At 45.4% G+C, this 20,795-nt stretch overlaps 1 protein-coding gene across 3 annotated transcripts in view; it reads right to left on the minus strand.

Moving 5' to 3' along the window:
• Window positions 1-20,795, minus strand: part of WNT11 (Wnt family member 11) — a 136,097-nt gene that overhangs the window by 36,232 nt on the left and 79,070 nt on the right. For all 3 annotated transcript variants that reach the window (XM_068266650.1, XM_068266651.1, XM_068266652.1), the window contains exon 3: window positions 19,894-20,129. In XM_068266650.1, coding sequence (XP_068122751.1) covers window positions 19,894-20,129 — 236 coding nt within the window. The remainder of the gene's footprint in view (window positions 1-19,893; window positions 20,130-20,795) is intronic.

Here is a 20,795-nt window from a genome sequence, read left to right on the forward strand (position 1 = left end):
TAAATAATAATAATAGTCTTGTAACGCATGTGCAGAACACTCCTGGCCACAGGAGCACAATGGAGGAGGGGCGTGGCCTGGAACAGCGCATGCGCAGTAACCCCTGGGTCATGGACTTTAGTTTGGCTGCAGCAGCACAACAGATCAGGCTGGGAGGACACAGAGGGGGCTAACAGGCTACAGGGGGCAGGAAGTAGCTGCAGATATTTAAAAATCCTCTTGATCCCTAGAGATGACCCGAACTGTTCGCCGGCGAACGGGAACCGGCGAACTTCCGGGGTTCGCGATCGCGGAGAACCGCAAACTTTTCCAGAAGTTCGATTCACCCCCATAGTGCATCATTAGAGTCAACTTTGACCCTCTACATCACAGTCAGCAGGCACATTGTAGCCAATCAGGCTACACTCCCTCCTGGAGCCCCCCCCCCCCCCCCATATAAAAGGCAGGCAGCGTCAGGCATTGGACTCACTCGTGTGCCTGCAGTTATTAGAGAAGGGAGAGCTGCTGCTGCAGAGAGAGCTATAGGGAAAGCTTAGTTAGGTTCTTGTAGGCTTGTTAGCTTGCTCCTTGCTGATTCTTATTGCTAAAAAAGCACCCCTCAACAGCTCTATTGAGAGCTAATCTTGTTCTTGTGATCTATTTATTTTTTTGTGTGGCCCACACTTGTGTTGCCTTGGTAATTCCTACTGTGCCACTGCCAGGCCCAGCACATTCAGTGACTACCTGTGTGTGTGACAGGCAGCTGCACATTTGTAATCCCATTCACTGCACCTGTTCACTGTTCAGTGCACCTACCTACGTGAGTACACGTATTGTTAATACCACCAGTCACTGCACCTGTTCAGGGTACCTGTGTGTGTGTGTGTGTGTGTGTGTGTGTGTGTGTGTGTGTGTGTGTGTGTGTGTGTGTGTGTGTGTGTGTGTGTGTGTGTGTGTGTGTGAGACAGGCAGCTGCGCATTTGTAATCTTGGTGGTGGGCTGCTTCACTTCACTGCTGGGAATTGTGAGCACTAATTATATTGCATTGCTGTTTGTATATTGTTTTTTGCTGCTGCAATATCTGGTGGATTGTCTGTGTGGTTCGTCTGATATTAAACAGCAAGTGTCAGTTTTTAAAAGTACAATTTTTTTTTTCTTTTCCCTCTAGTTTGTTTTGCAGCAGGCAATTGGCTAGGGGGAGGGACTAGCTGCAACAGGAGGTATTTGGTCAGCTTCAGGACTCAGTACTGAGCTTGCTCAGTCTGTGGCTTGCTCACGAAGTGGCTGCGACACAAGTGGCATAGGCGTTAAAAACAGGCGTTACAACACAGGCACAAAGAGAGTGGTGAGAGGAAGTAGGTAAGGACAAAAAAAAAAAAAAAAAAAAAACCTTCAATCAATATTGTGGTTTTTTGCATTGGTTAGAATGTGCTAGGTACGTTGTGGTGTAGTCTTTAAATTTTGAGGACTCCACCCCAACTTCACTCACTCCACCTCCACTCCTCCACCCCTCCCGCCCCTCCTGCTCCCCCCCTCCCCCTCCTCCCCCCCCCTTCCTCCCCTCCCCCGCCCCTCTTCACTCACTCCCCAACTTCACTTACTCTCCCTTTCGTCCTCCCCAGCTACACTCACTCTCCAATTTCATCTTTTACCACCACAGTTTACTTTAAATAATTTTTCCCCACACAAAAGTCATCATGTTGGACTATGCTGTACAGTGTACATCCTGCAACATGTATGCATGCCTTGATCAGCGGATTGAGGGTGTTTACTGTTGCCCTGGGTGTGTGCGTGTTGCTCAGTTAGAGGCGGAAGTCGCAGAGCTAAATAAGCATCTCGCAACACTGAGAAGCATACACAACATGGAGAAGAGCTTGGATCTCACAATCCAGACACTGGATGGAACCGTTGAAGATGAGGAGGGTGGAGTACAGCCGGACCAAGAAGCAGAGGCAGCCGCTAGTTGGGTCACAGTTAGAAGGGGTAGGGGAAAAAGTGGCAGGGAGGCTAGTCCCGAGTTGTCCCTCACTAATAAGTATGCTTGTTTGCGTAATATTGGGGAGGATGATTCAGGAGTAGCAATGCTGCAGCAGGATGTGCTCCTTAGCAACCAAGGGGCAGACTGCTGTAACGAGAAAGGGAATAGGAGTGCAGCTAAGGCTAGACAGGTACTGGTGGTAGGGGATTCAATTATTAGGCGCACAGATAGGGTAATCTGTCGAAGAAACCGCGAATGCCGTACAGTCTGTTGCCTCCCGGGTGCTCGGGTTCGGCATGTAGCGGAAAGAATTGACAGATTACTGGGTGGGGCTGGGGAAGACCCGGCTGTCATGGTACACATTGGCACCAATGACAAAGTTAGTGGGAGATGGAAGGTCCTCAAAAATGATTTTCAGGTACTTGGAGATAAACTTAAAGCAAGGACCTCCAAGGTGGTGTTTTCTGAAATACTGCCAGTGCCACGTGCTACATCTGAGAGACAGAGGGAGCTTAGGGAGTTAAATAAGTGGCTGAGAAATTGGTGTAGGAAGGAAGGGTTTGGGTTCCTGGAGAACTGGGCAGACTTTGCAGTCGGCTACAGGTTCTACAGCAGGGATGGGCTGCACCTTAATGGGGAGGGTGCAGCTGCATTGGGGGAGAAGATGGCTAAACGGTTGGAGGAGATTTTAAACTAGGATCTGGGGGGAGGCGGGAGGATAAAGTCTCAATACATAGACAAGATGAGGTAAAAAGACAGTGGGAACCTATCATTATGGAGGGTGGAGAGGGGGGTGGGGACAGTGTAAAGATTAAGGAGGTTGGTAAAAATTCAAGTAGCCAATTTCATGTAAACAAAATTGGTAAATGTGGTGGTAAAAATATAAAGTGCATGGTAACCAATGCTTGGAGCCTTGCAAATAAAATAGACGAACTAGAGTTCATTCTGAATGACAAAGGCTATGACATTGTGGGAATAACCGAGACATGGATGGATGAAAGCCATGACTGGATAGCTAATTTAAAAGGATACAATGTGTTTAGGAGGGATAGAACAGGGAAAAAAGGTGGAGGGGTTTGTCTCTTTGTTAAAAATTCTCTTACAGCTGTCCTCAACGATGAGATGGAGGAAGATTGCGAAGATGTGGAGTCCGTTTGGGTAAATATTCATGGTGGAAATAAAAGTTGCCAATTGCTTATTGGGGTATGCTACAGGCCACCTCTTATTAATGAAGCTGCAGAACTGCGATTACTACAGCAGATTGAAAAAGCTGCAAGTAAAAATGAGGTCATAATTATGGGCGACTTCAACTTTCCAGACATTGACTGGAGTATTGAGGCTACCCATTCTGGTAAAAGCAGCAGATTTCTGGCAGCACTACAGGACAATTACTTGACTCAAATGGTAACTGAACCAACTAGGGGGAATGCGTTACTGGATCTGATCATTTCTAATAGACCAGATAATGTATCAAATGTGCAGGTTCAAGAACATTTGGGAAATAGCGATCACAACATGATAACATTTGAGCTGGTGACTTATAGGCCACGGGGCAGCGGGACCACTAAAACTATGAACTTTAGAAAAGCAAAGTTCACTCAAATTAGGCAGGCACTAAGTTTGGTGAACTGGGATAATGTACTACAAGGGGAAGACACTGAAGGGAAATGGCAAGCTTTTAAACTTATACTCAATCAATACTGTAGTATGTATATCCCATATGGAAACAAAATGTCTAGGAATAAAAAAAGGCCTCTATGGATAAATAGAAAGGTTAAAGATAAAATGAAGAGGAAAAAGAATGCCTATAAGGTCTTAAAACAGGAGGGGACAGAGGCTGCACTAAGCAATTATAAGGAGTGCAATAAAAATTGTAAAAAAGAAATTAGGCAGGCAAAGATTGAAGCTGAAAAACAAATCGCTAAGGATATCAAATCTAACCCAAAAAAGTTTTACAAGTACATTAACTCTAAAAAAAGAAAGGTTGACTGTATAGGACTCCTAAAGGATGAGGATGGGAACTCAATGGTGGATGACCAAGGTAAGGCAGAGTTATTAAATGCTTTCTTTGCTTCTGTCTTCACAAAAGAAACAGCACTGTTGCAAACTACAGAGGCGGAAGAGTCTCAATCTTCTAACTGTAATATTAAATACTTAACGCAGGAAGAAGTGAAGGCAAGACTAAATAAATTAAAAATAGACAAGGCACCTGGCCCGGATGGCATGCATCCTCGGGTCCTAAGGGAATTAAGTTCAGTTATAGATAAACCCCTTTATCTTATCTTTTGTGACTCTCTTGCAACTGGCAGAGTCCCAGTGGATTGGCGTACAGCCCACGTTTTCCCATTATTTAAGAAGGGCAAAAAATCTGATCCAGGAAATTATAGACCTGTAAGTTTAACATCAGTTGTATGCAAACTATTTGAGGGGTTACTAAGAGATACTATACATGACTTCATAGTAGAAAATAATCTTATTTCTCAGTATCAACATGGGTTTACTAAAGACAGGTCCTGTTTGACTAACATGCTCAGCTTTTATGAGGTAGTGAATGCTAATATGGATATTGGGAATGCTGTAGATGTGATATACTTGGACTTTGCAAAGGCCTTCGACACTGTTCCCCACAAAAGTCTGGTGCAAAAGTTGAGGATGCAAGGACTGGGGAAGAGTCTGTGTTCATGGATAGGGAACTGGCTAATGGACAGAAAACAAAGAGTTGTGGTCAATGGATCATACTCAAAATGGGAGACTGTTAGCAGTGGGGTCCCACAGGGGTCTGTTCTGGGTCCAATGCTCTTCAATTTATTTATTAATGACCTAGTAGATGCAGTAGTGAGCAATGTTGCTATTTTTGCAGATGATACAAAATTGTGCAGAATCATTAACTCTCAGGAAGATAGTGTCATATTGCAACAGGATCTGGATAGGATGGCTATATGGGCACATACATGGCAGATGAAATTCAATGTTGACAAATGTAAGGTCATGCATTTTGGACGTACTAATGGTCTAGCACCATACAAAATAAATGGGATACAGTTGGGGACATCAAACTTGGAGAAGGACTTAGGAGTACTCATTGACAACAAGTTAAATAATCGTACTCAATGCCAAGCAGCTGCAGCTAAAGCTAACAAAATTTTGGGATGCATTAAAAGGGAAATAAAAACTCGAGATGCTAGCATAATATTGCCCCTGTTTAACTCTCTAGTAAGGCCACATCTGGAATATGGAATTCAGTTCTGGGCACCACATTACAAAAAAGATATTGCAGTTTTAGAGCAGGTGCAGAGACGAGCAACAAAATTGATGCGTGGGATGGAAGGTCTCACTTATCGAGAAAGGTTAGATAAACTGGGTTTATTTAGTCTAGAGAAAAGACGCCTTAGAGGGGATCTAATTAACATGTATAAATACATCAGAGGGCAATATAATACCTTGGCGGATGAGCTTTTTGTCCCTAGGCCTTCTCAAAGGACTAGAGGACATGATCTGCGCATGGAGGAAAAACGTTTTAGCCATTTATTTAGGAAAGGGTTCTTTACAGTAAGAGTGATTAAGATGTGGAATGCATTGCCACAGGAAGTCGTTATGGCAAACTCTATACCTGCATTTAAAGGGGGCTTAGATGCTTTCCTTGCGTTGAAAGACATCCATGGCTACAATTACTAGGTAATGCCTAATGATGTTGATCCAGGGATTTTATCTGATTGCCATCTGGAGTCGGGAAGGAATTTTTCCCTTTAGGGGCTAATTGGACCATGCCTTGTAAGGGTTTTTTCGCCTTCCTCTGGATCAACAGGGATATGTGAGGGAGCAGGCTGGTGTTGTACTTTATACTGGTTGAACTCGATGGACGTATGTCTTTTTTCAACCAAAATAACTATATAACTATGTAATCACTGCACCTGTTCACTGTTCAGTGCACCTACCTACCTACGTGAGCGCACGCAGTTTTATATACCACCACCAGTCGCTGCACCTGTTCACTACACCTGTGTAACCGCACATTGTTGTACCAGCAGTCACTGCATACCTGTTCACTGCACCTTTGTGACCGCACGCTGTTTTATATACCAGTCCGTGCATATCTGTTAACTGCACCTGTGTAACCGCCCATTGTTGTACCAGCAGTCACTGCAACCTGTTCACTGCACCTGTGTAACCGTACATTGTACTAGTCCCTCCAAATATGGACAAAACAAAAGGGAGAGCCAGAGGCAGGCCACCTGGCAGGTCTGTTCGAGGTTGCGCTGTGGTGATTTTGTGTGGCCCTCAACCAAAGTGCAATGTTCAGAAGAAGGCACGTGCCATCAACCCCCAATATTGTCAGGACGTAGTTGACTATTTATCACAGAACACCTCATCTTTCTCAGCTTCCCCACAGAAGCGGTACATATCTTTCTCCTCCTGTTCTGATTCTGGCACCCCACTTAACACTCAGTCGGCCGCCACTACCAAAGTGCCATCACCCCATGGCTCAGCGGTGTGGACATTTTTTTGTGTGTCTGCCTCAGATGAGAGCAATGCCATCTGTACTCTCTGCCACCAAAAATTGAGCCGTGGAAAGACCAAGACCCGCATAGGGACAACTACCTTACGAAGGCACATGATTACAAAGCACAAACTGCAATGGGATGACCACCTGAGGAAAAGCAGCACACAAAAGCAAAGCCACACACCGCAGTGGAAGATACCAGGCCGCAATTATTTCTCAAAAAAGGCGATACCTAAACTGTACCGTGATGTTGAAAGGCAAGTGGTGACATCTCTGGCACACAGCATTGGGTCAAGGGTCCATCTGACCACGGATGCCTGGTCTGCAAAGCACGGTCAGGCCTGCCCGAAGACTAAGTCAGTCCCCACACACAGCATCTCTGCCTGCACGCCGTGTGACTGCCAGCCCCAAGACTAAGTCGCTCCCCACACAGTATCTCTGCCCGCAGGCCGCTTGACTGCCTTCTACGCCACCACCAACAGGGTCCAGAACTCCAGGTGGATTCCTGAATTTTTAAGGCTGCTGCGAGCAGCAGCCACTATAATAATTTTTCTGGTGCGTGTACATGCCTGTCTAATATTTCTGGCTGCACTGCAGCTGCAACAACAAATCAAAAGGCATGTACATGTGTCAATTCCCCTTCGTGATCGTTACCTTGCCGCGGTAAAGGGGCTTGCGTATCACAATGAAGCAATGACTGCCGGCTATATGAGTGTCTCGGGGGTGGGGGGGGGACATGCACACACAAAATAATAAGGTCGTTGCTTCATTGTGGACAGACCACATTCGATCAGCTGGACAGTCATTGTTCTATCATTGAGCTACCACAGCCCGGCGACCATATGGGCTTGAAAACCGGCACGGCCTGCACTCTCGCCATGGTGCGCACCAGTCCAGCACGACCGTCACTACGCAAACAGCTGTTTGCGGTGCGTTACACAGTGAGTTTGGTGTGTCAGTGTGAAGCAGTACTCTAATTACACTCCCTGATTGATGTATACACATGCAAGATTAAAGCACGTTAGGCCTGCAATTTAGCATTCAATGTGATTTCTGCCCTTAAAACGCTGCTTTGTGCCCAATCCAGATTTTTCCCCGGGACTTTTGGCGTCTATCCCACTCCGCCATGCCCCCCTCCAGGTGTTAGACCCCTTGAAACATGTTTTCCATCACTTTTGTGGCCAGCATAAATGTTTCTAGTTTTCAAAGTTCGCTTCCCCATTGAACTCTATTGCGGTTTGCGAAAGTTTGCATGTTTGCGAACGTTTTAACTTAAAATCGGAGGTTCGGGTCATTTCTATTGACCCCGTGTCTCAGGTTTAATTTAAAGGACCACTATCACAAAAATCGTAAAACTTTAAAAATAAACAAAATGTGAACAAAAACAAATGAGAAGTATGTTTCTTCTGGAGTAACAAATCTGACAGAAGTGACAGGTTTTGGACTAGCTCATCTCCTCATGGGGGATTCTCAGGGTTTTCTTTATTCTCAAAAGCACTTAGTGAATGCCAGTTGCTCCGTCCAACTGCCAACAAAGTGTGCAGCGAGCAGGGAGGCTGGCCAGCATCCTTTTCAGGGAATGTCTTTATAAACATAAGCCTTGCTGAGAATCCCCCATGAAGAGATGCACTAGTTCAAAACCTGTCGCTTCTGTCAGATTTCTGCTACCTACTGTGACAGCAACATAGGAGAAAAGTAATTTATGGCCCATTTTACTCTGGAAGAAATGTACTTATTTGTTTTTTGCTTACATACATTTAAAATGTTACGATTTTCATGATAGTGGTCCTTTAAGTAAACCTGAGACCGGGTCAAGAGCCTTTTTATACCTGGGGCTTCTCCCTGCCCCCTGTAGCCTGGCAGCTTATTTGTATGTGTTTACATATTTTTAAAATGTTTTGCAATAGTGGTCCTAGGACCTCTGTTGCGAAAATCTTTACATTTTAAATACAGGAATACATAACAAATAAGAAGTACGTTTCTTCCAAAGTAAAATGAACCATAAATCACTTTTCTCCTATGTTGCTGTCACTAACAGTAAGTAGTGGAAATCTGACATTACCGACAGGTTTTGGACTAGCCCATCTTCTGATAGGGGGGTTCTCAGAGTTTTCTTTATTTTTAAAAGCAGTTAGTGAATGGCAGTTGCTCCGTCCAACTGCCAAAATAGTGTGTAGCGAGCAGGGAAGCTGGCCAGCATCATTGTATAAATCCTTTTCAGGGAATGTCTTTATAAAGAATAAAAGCCATACTGAGAATCCCCTATGGAGAGATGGACTAGCCCAAAATTTGTCGGTAACATCAGATTTCTACTACTTACTGTGAGTGACAGCAACATAGGAGAAAAGTAATTTATGGCTCATTTTACTCTGGAAGAAATTAACTTCTTGTTTGTATGGGTATTAAATGTTAAGATTTTCACCACAGTTCCTCTTCAATCATAAAAGGGACCTAAGGCTTTTGGAAGACTGAAATAAAGGTTATCTCTCCTGTAGCCTGCGGGCAGCCAGCGTGATGTTATTTCGGCCTGGCGCTGAGATCAGGGTCAGACATGCCAGCTAGGGAGGGGGGGGGGGGAGGTCTGCGAAGGCTCTGACGCTGCCGCAGTAATATATACAGTCAGTATTCAGTAGACAGGACTCGTATATCCCAGTTGTAAACAGCAGGAGAGTGGCAGGGAGGAATCCCTGCGTACGTACAAAAAGGGCGCCTGGACAAAAAGGGCGCGGGGTGTAAACTCTAAATAATAATTAATCATTAATAGGGTTTATAAATATAGTGTGCTATATTTCGTTTACAAATAATGTTTAACAAAATTATAAATCATTAAATAATGTTTATGAAATCGGAAATTGTGAAAACGTTAATCTTCCCTGTTTCAAAAGTTAAACTTATAATTACGTTTATAAAAAAACCAATAATATATGTTTAATTGTTATAATTGTATATTATTGTGAATAACAGTCATTTATGGTTTGTTCTTATAATAAAATCTGAAAATATTGTTTATAAAGATGATATAAATATAACTACGTTCGTAATAAGTGTTGTAATACATTAGTAATTATTACTAAAATTTTACTAAAACTATACCTAAGCCTACTCTTACACAGAACCCTACCTGTACCTATCCCTAACCCCTAGACTCCCCTGTTGGTGCCTAAACCTAAGACCCCCCTGTTGGTGCCTAAACCTAAGACCCCCCCTGTTGGTGCCTAAGTAACCCTCCCTGTACCTACCCCTAACCCCTAGACCCCCCTGTTGGTGCCTAAACCTAAGACCCCCCTGTTGGTGCCTAAACCTAAGACCCCCCTGTTGGTGCCTAAACCTAAGACCCCCCTGTTGGTGCCTAAACCTAAGACCCCCCTGTTGGTGCCTAAACCTAAGACCCCCCTGTTGGTGCCTAAACCTAAGACCCCCCTGTTGGTGCCTAAACCTAAGACCCCCCTGTTGGTGCCTAAGTAACCCTCCCTGTACCTACCCCTAACCCCTAGACCCCCCTCTTGGTGCCTAAACCTAAGACCCCCCTGTTAATGCCTAAACCTAAGACCCCCCTGTTAATGCCTAAACCTAAGACCCCCCTGTTGGTGCCTAAACCTAAGACCCCCCTGTTAATGCCTAAACCTAAGACCCCCCTGTTGGTGCCTAAACCTAAGACCCCCCTGTTGGTGCCTAAACCTAAGACCCCCCTTTATTATGTGGATAATTATGTTTTACTAATTGTGGATTAAAAAAATATTTTGCAATTTACGTTACGTACTGATCTCTTTATTTTGTGAATAATAATGTTTTACAAACAGTAAGGGATAAAACTTTAAATAATGTTTTAATTATTTAAATAAGATAAATATGTTTAGTATTTTCATAAACGTTATTCGGCACGGGTGCATTTTATAAACGTAAATCACCACAAGTTCAGTTATAAATCATTAAACAGCTCCGGGCGCCGTTTGTAAACTTTATTTAGCTCCTGGCGCCGTTTATAAACTTTATTTAGCTCCGGCGCCCTTTTTTCCTACCCGGCGCCCATTAAACGCTATTTATTATGGGAGTGAATGGCGGCGCCCTTTTTGTCCACTAGCGGCATGCGCCCTTTTTTCCCAGCTCCGGAATCCCTGGCATGCCCTGTCACTGTGCCACTTCTCTCATCTACAGAGCGCTGTCCCCGCATCACGCTGGGAGGGTAATGTGAGTGCCAGCCAAAGGGGGCTTCATGCTGGCTCATCTTCTGAGGCTTTCACCGGCCCCCACCTGGGGTCCATGTCACATCTCTCTGCAGGGCTCCCTCCCTCACATGCTAAAGACATTTGTCCCTGCTGGAGGCTGCTCTCTACGACGTGACCTCCAGCACTTTCCCGGCCTGTGTCCAGCGCTGAGGAATATACAGATACATAGGAGGCCTCTGTACACTCTGTGCAGATGGTAAGAGGGGGGCTCTGAGTGGAGAGGTAGCTGGAAATCTGACTAAACCACCAGTATTCAGATCAATTCAAATTACCGTAGCTTTATTGGCATGACCAAATATATACAGATATTGCCAAAGCAAAGAAGAAGAATATGGGGTCCAGGTACTGCAGTGATCTGCCGGAGGCCTTCCTTTATTAGGGGCCAGATATACATCACATAGCAACAAGCATCTCAAGCATTTTACTACAGTCACTTATTATTATTGATTTATATTGGCGGATACTACAGAGGAACTAAATAACTATCTCAGTAACCAATAGCAATAACAAGAGGCAAAAGGGCAGAGAAGATGGGCCTGGTCAGAGGACAATGTAACGTTACATCTGGATACCACAAAATTCCGCTGGTTTTGGGCATCACACTTACAGGGTAAACCTCTAACCTGGACCCTTATCCTCACCTCTGCTGTATACCTAACACTAACATTTACTGTGTGCCTAACACTAATCTATACCGCTACTGTATGCCTCATTCTAACCAAGCATGCAGCCAGCAGAGTCACACCTGGAACAAGCATGCAGCTATGATGTCACACTTGGAACAAGCATGCAGCCAGTGGAGTCACACCTGGAACAAGCATGCAGCTGTGATGTCTCACCTGGTACAAGCATGCAGCTGTGATGTCACACTTGGCAAAAGCATACAGCCAGTGGCATTACACCTGGCATGCGGCCAGCAGAGTAACTCCTGGAACAAGCATGCAGCCAGCGGAGTCACACATGGAACAAGCATGCGGCCAGCAGAGTAACTCCTGGAACAAGCATGCAGCTGTGGTGTCACACCTGGTACAAGCATGCAGCCAGTGGCATTACACCTGGCATGCGGCCAGCAGAGTAACTCCTGGAACAAGCATGCAGCTGTGGTGTCACACCTGAAACAAGCATGCAGCCAGTGGAGTCACACTAGGAACAAGCATGCAGTTAGTGCAGTCACACCTGGAACAAGCATGCAGCCAGTGGAGTTACACCTGGAACAAGCATGCAGCCAGCGGAGCCACACCTGGAACATGCATGCAGCTGTGATGTCACACTTGTAACAAGCATGCAGCTGAGGTGTCACACATGGAACAAGCATGCAGCTGAGGTGTCACACATGGAACAAGCATGCAGCCAGCAAAGTCACACCTGGAACAAGCATGCAGCCAGCGGAGTCACACCTGGAACAAGCATGCAGCTGTGGTGTCACACATGGAACAAGCATGCAGCTAGAAGAGTCACACCCAGAACAAGCATGCAACTAGAAAAATCACACCTGGAACAAGCATGCAGCCAGCAAAGTCACACCTGGAACAAGCATGCAGCCAGCAGTCACACCTGGAACAAGCATGCAGCCAGCGGAGTCACACCTGGAACAAGCATGCAGCTGTGGTGTCTCACCTGGAACAAGCATGCAGCTGTGGTGTCACACCTGGAACAAGCATGCAGCTGTGGTGTCACACATGGAACAAGCATGCAGTCAGTGGAGTCACGCCTGGAACAAGCATGCAGCTGTGGTGTCACACCTGGAACAAGCATGCAGCTGTGATGTCACACCTGGAACAAGCATGCAGCCAGTGGAGTCACACCTGGAACAAGCATGCAGCCAGTGGAGTCACACCTGGAACAAGCATGCAGCTGTGGTGTCACACCTGGAACAAGCATGCAGCCAGCAGTCACACCTGCAACAAGAATGCAGCTGTGGTGCCACACCTGGAACATGCATGCAGGCAGCAGAGTCACACATGGAAAAAGCATGCGGCCAGTGGAGTCACACCTGGAACAAGCATGCAGCTGTGGAGTCACACCTGGAACAAGCATGCAGCTGTGGTGTCACACCTGGAACAAGCATGCAGCCAGCAGTCACACCTGGAACAAGAATGGAGCTGTGGTGCCACACCTGGAACAAGCATGCAGCTGTGGTGCCACACCTGGAACAAGCATGCAGCCAGTGGAGTCACACCTGGAACAAGCATGCAGCCAGGGGAGTCACACCTGGAACAAGCATGCAGCCAGTGGAGTCACGCCTGGAACAAGCATGCAGCCAGTGGAGTCACACCTGGAACAAGCATGCAGCCAGGGGAGTCACACCTGGAACAAGCATGCAGCCAGTGGAGTCACGCCTGGAACAAGCATGCAGCCAGTGGAGTCACACCTGGAACAAGCATGCAGCTAGTGCAGTCACACCTGGAACAAGCATGCGGCCAGTGGAGTCAAACCTGGAACAAGCATGCAGCTGTGATGTCCCACCTAGAACAAGCATGCAGCTGTGATGTCCCACCTGGAACAAGCATGCGGCCAGTTGATCTCACTAGCTGCTCATTTCCAAACCACCTTCAGCTTTAAAGCAGGGCTTTTCAATCTTTTCACTAATTGTACCACTTTTATCACCTGAAAATTTAGAAGTACCACCCGTTGGCCTGCGCAGTAGAGCGGACCCGATCAGGCTCATCTGTTTCCACCAAAATCAAAGCGGAGAGCTGCTACGGCGTATGCGGGTGTGCTGACAAGGAGATCTTTGGGCGTCTTTTTGCTGGATCCCCTCTACTGTGGAGGAAGGGGGAAGTTTCTATAGCCCCCGAGGTCCTCGCTGTGCTGCCCTGCAGAATAGTTCAGACCTCTGATCAGCAGTAACCCGACTATCACTGTCACTGTGCACCGTTTGCCTGGCTGTCTCTTCACCACTGATCTGAGGTCTGAAGTATGCCGCAGGGGAGGGGAGGGGAGCTTAACTTTGTGGAGGCAAGATGGGATGATGACAAGTGGCAGACAAACCTGGTGTGTACCACCTGGCCAACAGCAAAGTACCACTGGTGGTACGCGTACCACAGGTTGAAAAGCCCTGCTTTAAAGGACACCTGAGCTGAGAGTAATATGGAGGATGCCATATTTATTTCCTATTAAACCATACCAGTTTCCCGGCAGTCCTGCTGATCTATTTGGTTGCAGTAGTATCTGTATCACACACTTGAAACAAGCATGCAGCTTGCAACTTAAGTCCAACTAGATTGAGGGCTGGTGCACACCCGAGCGGTTCTGGAGTGTTTTCTAAAACGCTTGCAGGGGGAAAACTGCTTGGCTAATGAAAGTGAACGGGATGGTGCACACCAGAGCGGCTCATTTTTTCCAGAAACGCAAACTCGGGGCTGCAGCATTTTTTAGATTTCTGAGGCGTTTCTGCCTCAATGTTAAAGTATAGGAAAGTGGAAAACCGCTCTGAAAAACACTAGATCAGAGCAGTTTTCCAGGCGTTTTTGTTACAGAAGCTGTTCAGTAACAGCATTACTGTAACAATATATGAAATCTGCTACACAAAAACGCTGCAAAAAAACGCAAGGCATGTTTAAAAAACGTATCTAAACATGCCTAGAATTGCTCTGAAATCTGTTTTAAAAACCTCCAGCGTTTTGCGGATCTGCTAGAGGTTGTTGGTGTGCACTGAGCCTGAGTCGGACTTCATTCATAAACCTCTGATCCCCATGCTTGTTCAGGGGTTGTGGCTAAATGTTTTAGAGGCAGAGTATCAGCAAGACTGCCAGGCAACTGGTATTGATTAAAAGGAAATACATTTTGCAGCCTCCACATCCCTCTCAGTTTAGGTATCCTTTAACCATCAGCACAGAGTTCTTTTTTAACCTTTCTTGATCGATTGTCTTTGCCCTGTTTTATCTTACTTTTTTGGTTCTGACCTCTGACCCTTGGCCACCCCCATCCCTCCATTCCCAAGGCACAGGCTGTGCCCTCCGCTTAGTTCTGTTAAAGCGCGGTTAGAATGAGAGAGCGTGGCTTTGTAGGCGTACAATAGCTGCAGTGCATGCTGGGAAGGGGCGAGAGTTCATCCAGAGGTCTGTTATGGTCTGTATGTACCCGGGAATGCTGCAACTCACATCACAGCTTACAAAACCAACCTTGTTTAATTTGGGAATAAAAAGATCTTTGGAGGTGATCTGACTAATGGGCATAAAGATGTCCAAGGTCAACATAAAGACCTATTAAATTCAGGCCAGCCACCGACAGTCCAAAACCCGCCCCACGGCTAAATATACCATCTGATAACGAGAGAGTGAACCAAGGTTACACTTTACAGAATGTTACCATGTGACCTGAATTGTCCTCAGAGTAGATCAGCACCACTTTGGCTCTGGGGAGGGAGGATTCCATAAAAAAAATAATTCCCAAAATTGGGCTTTCAAATTCCTGTCTAGAGAAGGTCCGACGGAAAGATCATAAAAACTTGGCCAGTCAGAATTGCCAGGTAGTTTTCTTTTTGCTAGACCCATTTTTGGAGGTAAGTTTCCATTTTAATATTTGATTTGTTTTATTTGTTGGTGTCTCCTATAGCACCTAGTTTAGTTACTGCTGCCCCCCCCCCCCCCCCCCCAAAAAAAAAAGATTTTTAACCAGTGACCAGTTTTTCTACAGCAGGTTGTACGTCTGCTATATAAGAGTCTAGCAGACTGCTGGTTGCCCCTCCCCTTTCTATAGATTTCTGTTGTGTGGCATAATACCCTCCCCCAGCCTGCTGTATCCATACTCCTGTGTGTGTATGTGTGTGTGTTACTTACAGTACCTAAGAAGAAAGAAACCTCTGGATCCTCTGTGCTGCTGCCGTGCAAGCAAGGCCTTGCCTGCTCAGTAGCCGCACAGTGCAGCCACGTTTATACATGAAGAGGGGCGTGGCCATATAACATATATTCGAAAAGCTCTTAATCTAGAAGCTGCCTTTTTCGTAGGTAATTATTTTTTATCTGTAATAATCGCCACAGATACACTTTAAGGTTCATACACATGCATGAAAAATGATGCCCTCCGGGATTAGGACTCGATTACTTGGGCAAGAGTTTGGGGCCAAGCGCTGTACAGACGAATTGTGAGGCTACAGCTTTCCAACACGCTCTGTAGCTATGGAGGGGGAGGAGCATAACAGAGTGGCTTCCAGATGAAAGAGTAAGGAAGAGAACAATGTGCTGGGCCAAGACAATACACTACCCAGGATCTCTCGGCAACACATAGGGGAGGCTGTACACACACTAGATTCTCAGCAGAGATGGCCCCAACCAGCCACCTCAGCCAAGAACCCTCTGGTGTATACATATCAAACTCCAGCCCACAGGCCAATTCTAGCCCAAAAAGCCATCAAATTTGTCCAGCAAATGGTTTCCCAATTGTATTCTACTGTATTTGGTCTACTCTAGAACCTATATTGGGGGTGAAGATTATCATGGGAGCCATATAGGGGAGGGAAAGGGGAAACCACTAGACACCAGGGAACTGTTTATGGGTGCGAGGAGGGGGGGGACACCACTAGCCACCAGGGAATAGTTAAGGGGCGGGAGGGGGCCACTAGACACTAGGGAACTGTATAGGAAAAGGGGGCCACTAGACACCAGGGAACTGTATAGTTTAGGGAGGACCACTAGACACCAGGGAACTGTATAAGGGATGGATGTGGCCACTAGACACTGAGGTTGGCCCACGACTTGGTCTCAGGTTTCAATTTCGGTCCACATTGTATTTGAGTTTGACACCCCTGCTCTAGCGGGTGAACAAGACTTTAGCTACAGCACTTTTCAGAGAATGAATGTCACATGTCACAGTCAAAAAGGAACTTCAACTCAGGATTGAACTTCTTCCCAATCAGTAGCGGATACCCCCTTTACCACAAGAAATCTTTACCTTTTCTCCAATAGATCATTAGGGACGTCTGTTTGGCTGATATTGTGGTGAAACCCCTCCCACAGTGTGATGTCAGTGCCATGGCCCCTTGAAGGCTTTTCAGACACAAAACATTTATATCACGCTTTTCTCCTGGCAGACTCAAAGCGCCACAGCTGCAGCCACTAGGACGTGCTCTAAGCCGCTATAGGCAGTAGCAGTGTTAGGGAGTCTTGCCCAAGGTCTTCACACTGAATAGGTGCTGGCTTACTGAACAGGATGAGCCGAGATTCAAGAGGCAGAGCCCTTAAAGTGGATCCGAGATGAAAAGCTAACTAAAACAAGTAACTTGTCTGTATATCTTATCTAAGGCTTAGAAAGTTTACACAGCAAATCTAGCTTCAAACAGCTTTAACAGTGTATGATTATTTCTTCCTGTGATACAATGAGAGCAGCCATATTCTGCTTGTCATCATTACACACAGGCAAGCTGATCTGCATCTCCACCCATCAGCCTGTGAAAACTCCACTCCTCTCTCCTCCCCTCTACGACCCTTGCCTCTGACATCTCTGGCTGGTAATACCTCCTCCTCCTCTCCAGACTGAGCTGCCATGAGACCTTGCTACATGGGACTAAGTATGCCTAGGCGCTGGAGGAGCTGTCGGTGAGGCTTGTTAAGTTTTATAGGGAATTAGGGTATTAAAAAAAAGTATTTGGCTTGAGGAATGCCTTATAAACTATATGTAAGGGGCACAATTATGCAATGAGTAAAAGTTTATCTCAGATCCACTTTAACCAGTACACTATCCAGTCACTATACAGGCCCCTTTCTTTGTAAAAGAAGTTATATTCTGAACAGTCCTGTGTGCAGAGAAGCCAGTCCATCTAGCGGAGACACTCAGAGCTCATTGGCAGCCGCCAGGAATCCCAGCACCCACCTAGGCCACGTCTCTGCGCTCCCGGCCCCTCTCTCATCACTCTCCATTATCCCAGACTGCCTCCCTCCTCGGCTCACCCACTCTATCTCACAGGATGGATTGAGACGTTCGCTTGTTGTCATAACAAAGCACTCTGCTCTGGATCCCTGGCTAATTCTGACGTGACGCCCATCATTGTCTGCTCAGAAAGCTTTATTCCACAGAACAGATGAGGACAGGGAGACAAAAACCTCCTCCTGACAGATACTTCTACAGACAGGCAGAGAATGTCCAGGATTCCCGGCCGCCACACTCCACATACTGCCAAACTCACAGAAAATACTACATCACTCTACCCAGAATTCAGTGCTCTGTCCTCTGTGACTAATACAAAGCATCATTCGTAACTGTGAAAACTATCGTCACAGCAATGAAACACAAAGGGGTTTAAAGGACCTCTGTCGCGAAAATTTTAAAATTTAAAATACATGTAAACACATAGAAAAAAGAAGTACGTTTCATCCAGAGTAAAATGAGCTACAAATCACTTTTCTCCTATGTTGCTGTCACTTACAGTAAGTAGTAGATATCTGACAGAACCGACAGGTTTTGGACTAGCCCGTCTCTTCATGGGGGATTCTCAGCATGGCTTTTATTATTTATACTCTTTGAAAACATTTTTTACAAAGATGCTGGCCAGCCTCCCTGCTCACTGCACACTTTTTGGGCAATTGGACGGCGCAACTGCCATTCACTAAGTGCTTTTAAAAATAAAGAAAACCCTGAGAATCCCCCATGAGGAGATGGGCTAGTCCAAAACCAGTTCTGTCAGAGTCCTCAATCAGAATCCTCAATCTGCAACCAATCAGGATACATGATCTGCAACCAATCAGAATCCTCGATCTGCAACCAATCAGAAACCTCGATCTGCAACCAACCAGAATCCTAGATCTGCAACCAATAAGATTCCTAGATATGGACACCTGGACCACTTCATAAACCAGTTTTGCTACAACTTCCTTTGCGCTCGTTATGCTGCTCCGTCTTTTGCTTAGTCACATGACAAGTATTGGATATCAATAAGTACTATATACTTATGGAGTACATACCTGTACTTGAATATAATCAGAAATTCAATCAATTCATTTCAATAGTTAAAGGATACCCGAACTGACATATGACATGATGAGATAGACATGGGTATGTACACAGCCTAGCACACAAATAACTATGCTGTGTTCCTTTTTTTCTTTCTCTGCCTGAAAGAGTTAATTATCAGGTATGTAAGTGGCTGACTCAGTCCTGACTCAGACAGGAAGTGACTACACTGTGACCCTTACTGATAAGAAATTCCAACTATAAAACACTTTCCTAGCAGAAAATGGCTTCTGAGAGCAAAAAAAGAGGTAAAAAGGGGAATTTCTTATCAGTGAGGGTCACACTGTAGTCACTTCCTGTCTGAGTCATTATGTCACATGTCAGTTAGGGTATCCTGTAAGTTGCCTGTACATCAGGTGATGTATGGGCAGATCGACCATAAAACAGATCTCTTTCTGATCGAATCCGATTAAAGAGAGACTGTTGCCAGGCTACATACGATTCCGATAGAGCTCAGCATAAAATCTATCAGGAATCGGCCTAGCGCCACCTGCCTGGCCACTCCCCCAAGTGTTAAATGTCCCCCGTGTGCTGTAAATTCTCACCACCCCTCTGGGGTGACTCCAGGTGTCCTCAGCCGTCACTACGTGTGACATCACAGACATGCGCCTGGTGCCACGTGATACAGGCAATCTCAATGACGGGGGTGACCACAGAGGAGGTGCTCCAGCGGTCAGGTGAGAGTTTGCAAAACACGGAAGGGGGGTTTGGATGAATGACATTTAATACTTGGAGACAGCAGCCATGGGTCCATCGCACATCTCTGTTGTCACAATGTCGCATGCTGTTACACCCAAGCATTCGAGCATTCAGCATGTTTGATTGATGTTTTTGTCCAATTTCGACCAAAAATCGATTGAAACATCAATGGGACAGACATGTTGTAGCACCAATTTTCATCCAGTTCGATAAAATTATCGAATCGAATGGTCGATTGGGCCACAAAATGGGTAGACACATGGCCATCTTTACTGACCGAAAGTGGATCAGGAAACTAAAGAGATGAATAAAGATAGTCTGTTCGCTAGGGGTGATCAATGAGAGGTTAATAATTTAAATTTGACGCAAATGTTATGCTACTTTATACAAATTTGCATCAACTCAGACTATTAGCATCTCAATGACCCCGCCCCCTGTGCTTTGTCACTTTATAGTGGCATTACAGTACGAACACCTCTCTTGTACAGTTTTTGGAAGATACAAGGATAACACACTGTCAGAGGTCAGGAGAGCAGCAGAGGATTATGGGAGAATTGGCGTACCTCTCTCTAAGTCCTGGTTAAAGCTTGGTGCCAGCTCGATGGTGGAGCAGTTCCACCTCATGTCGGAGAAGGCTTTTATGCAGGTTTTCTTCACCTCTTTGGCCGCCTGTACGATGGTCTGCATCAGCTCCAGGTTACTCCGGCACAGCTGCATCTGCGAGGAGACCAGGCCGTCCAGCAGCTTGCAGTGCTGCGTCTGGTTCAGGGCGAGGGCGGAGGGCGTCTTCGATAATGCTCTACACAGTGGGCAAACAAATAATAAGATGTCACCTTGCAGTGTCATGTGACTTAAATAGTATCCCCACCATTTGTAACAGAAAAAAAAGGAAATCCATATCAAACCATCTCGCCATTTTAAAGTGGTGTGAAACTCTGCATTTCCTCTTTGTCCTAAAAGATTATTTACAGCAAAAAATCTACTACCACAAAACAAAAAAAAACAAAAAAAAAAAAAAAAAAAATTGTAGCAGAACAGCATTCAAACAGTTAAACACAGCACTTTGTTCTTGGAAAGCTCCTTGGTCCAGTGGAAAGGTTCTGACCACATCCAAAGAGGTGATAACATTAGCTTTTGTTTACATTCCTTTGTCAAATACATTTAGTAAACATTAGCAAACTGCCGAAACTGAGCTGTACTGAGCTGAGAAGCAGAAAGAGCTGAAAAGTGATCACTAGACAGATTTTAATATATAAATACAGCACCTATGCAATAAAATGCAATGGCAGCTTTGGAATGTGTAATTTGTAAATAGACAATATTATAAATATAATAATTGTATGGGTAATAAAAAGGAGGAAAACACATTTTTATTGACTGTTACATCAGAGTTTTATCCCACTTTAAGTATTTTAACAAGCTGATTGCGATGACATATATGTAATTAATCAATAATCAGGTGATT

Source organism: Hyperolius riggenbachi, chromosome 2 (assembly GCF_040937935.1).
Source record: "Hyperolius riggenbachi isolate aHypRig1 chromosome 2, aHypRig1.pri, whole genome shotgun sequence".
Taxonomy (NCBI): Eukaryota; Metazoa; Chordata; class Amphibia; order Anura; family Hyperoliidae; genus Hyperolius; species Hyperolius riggenbachi.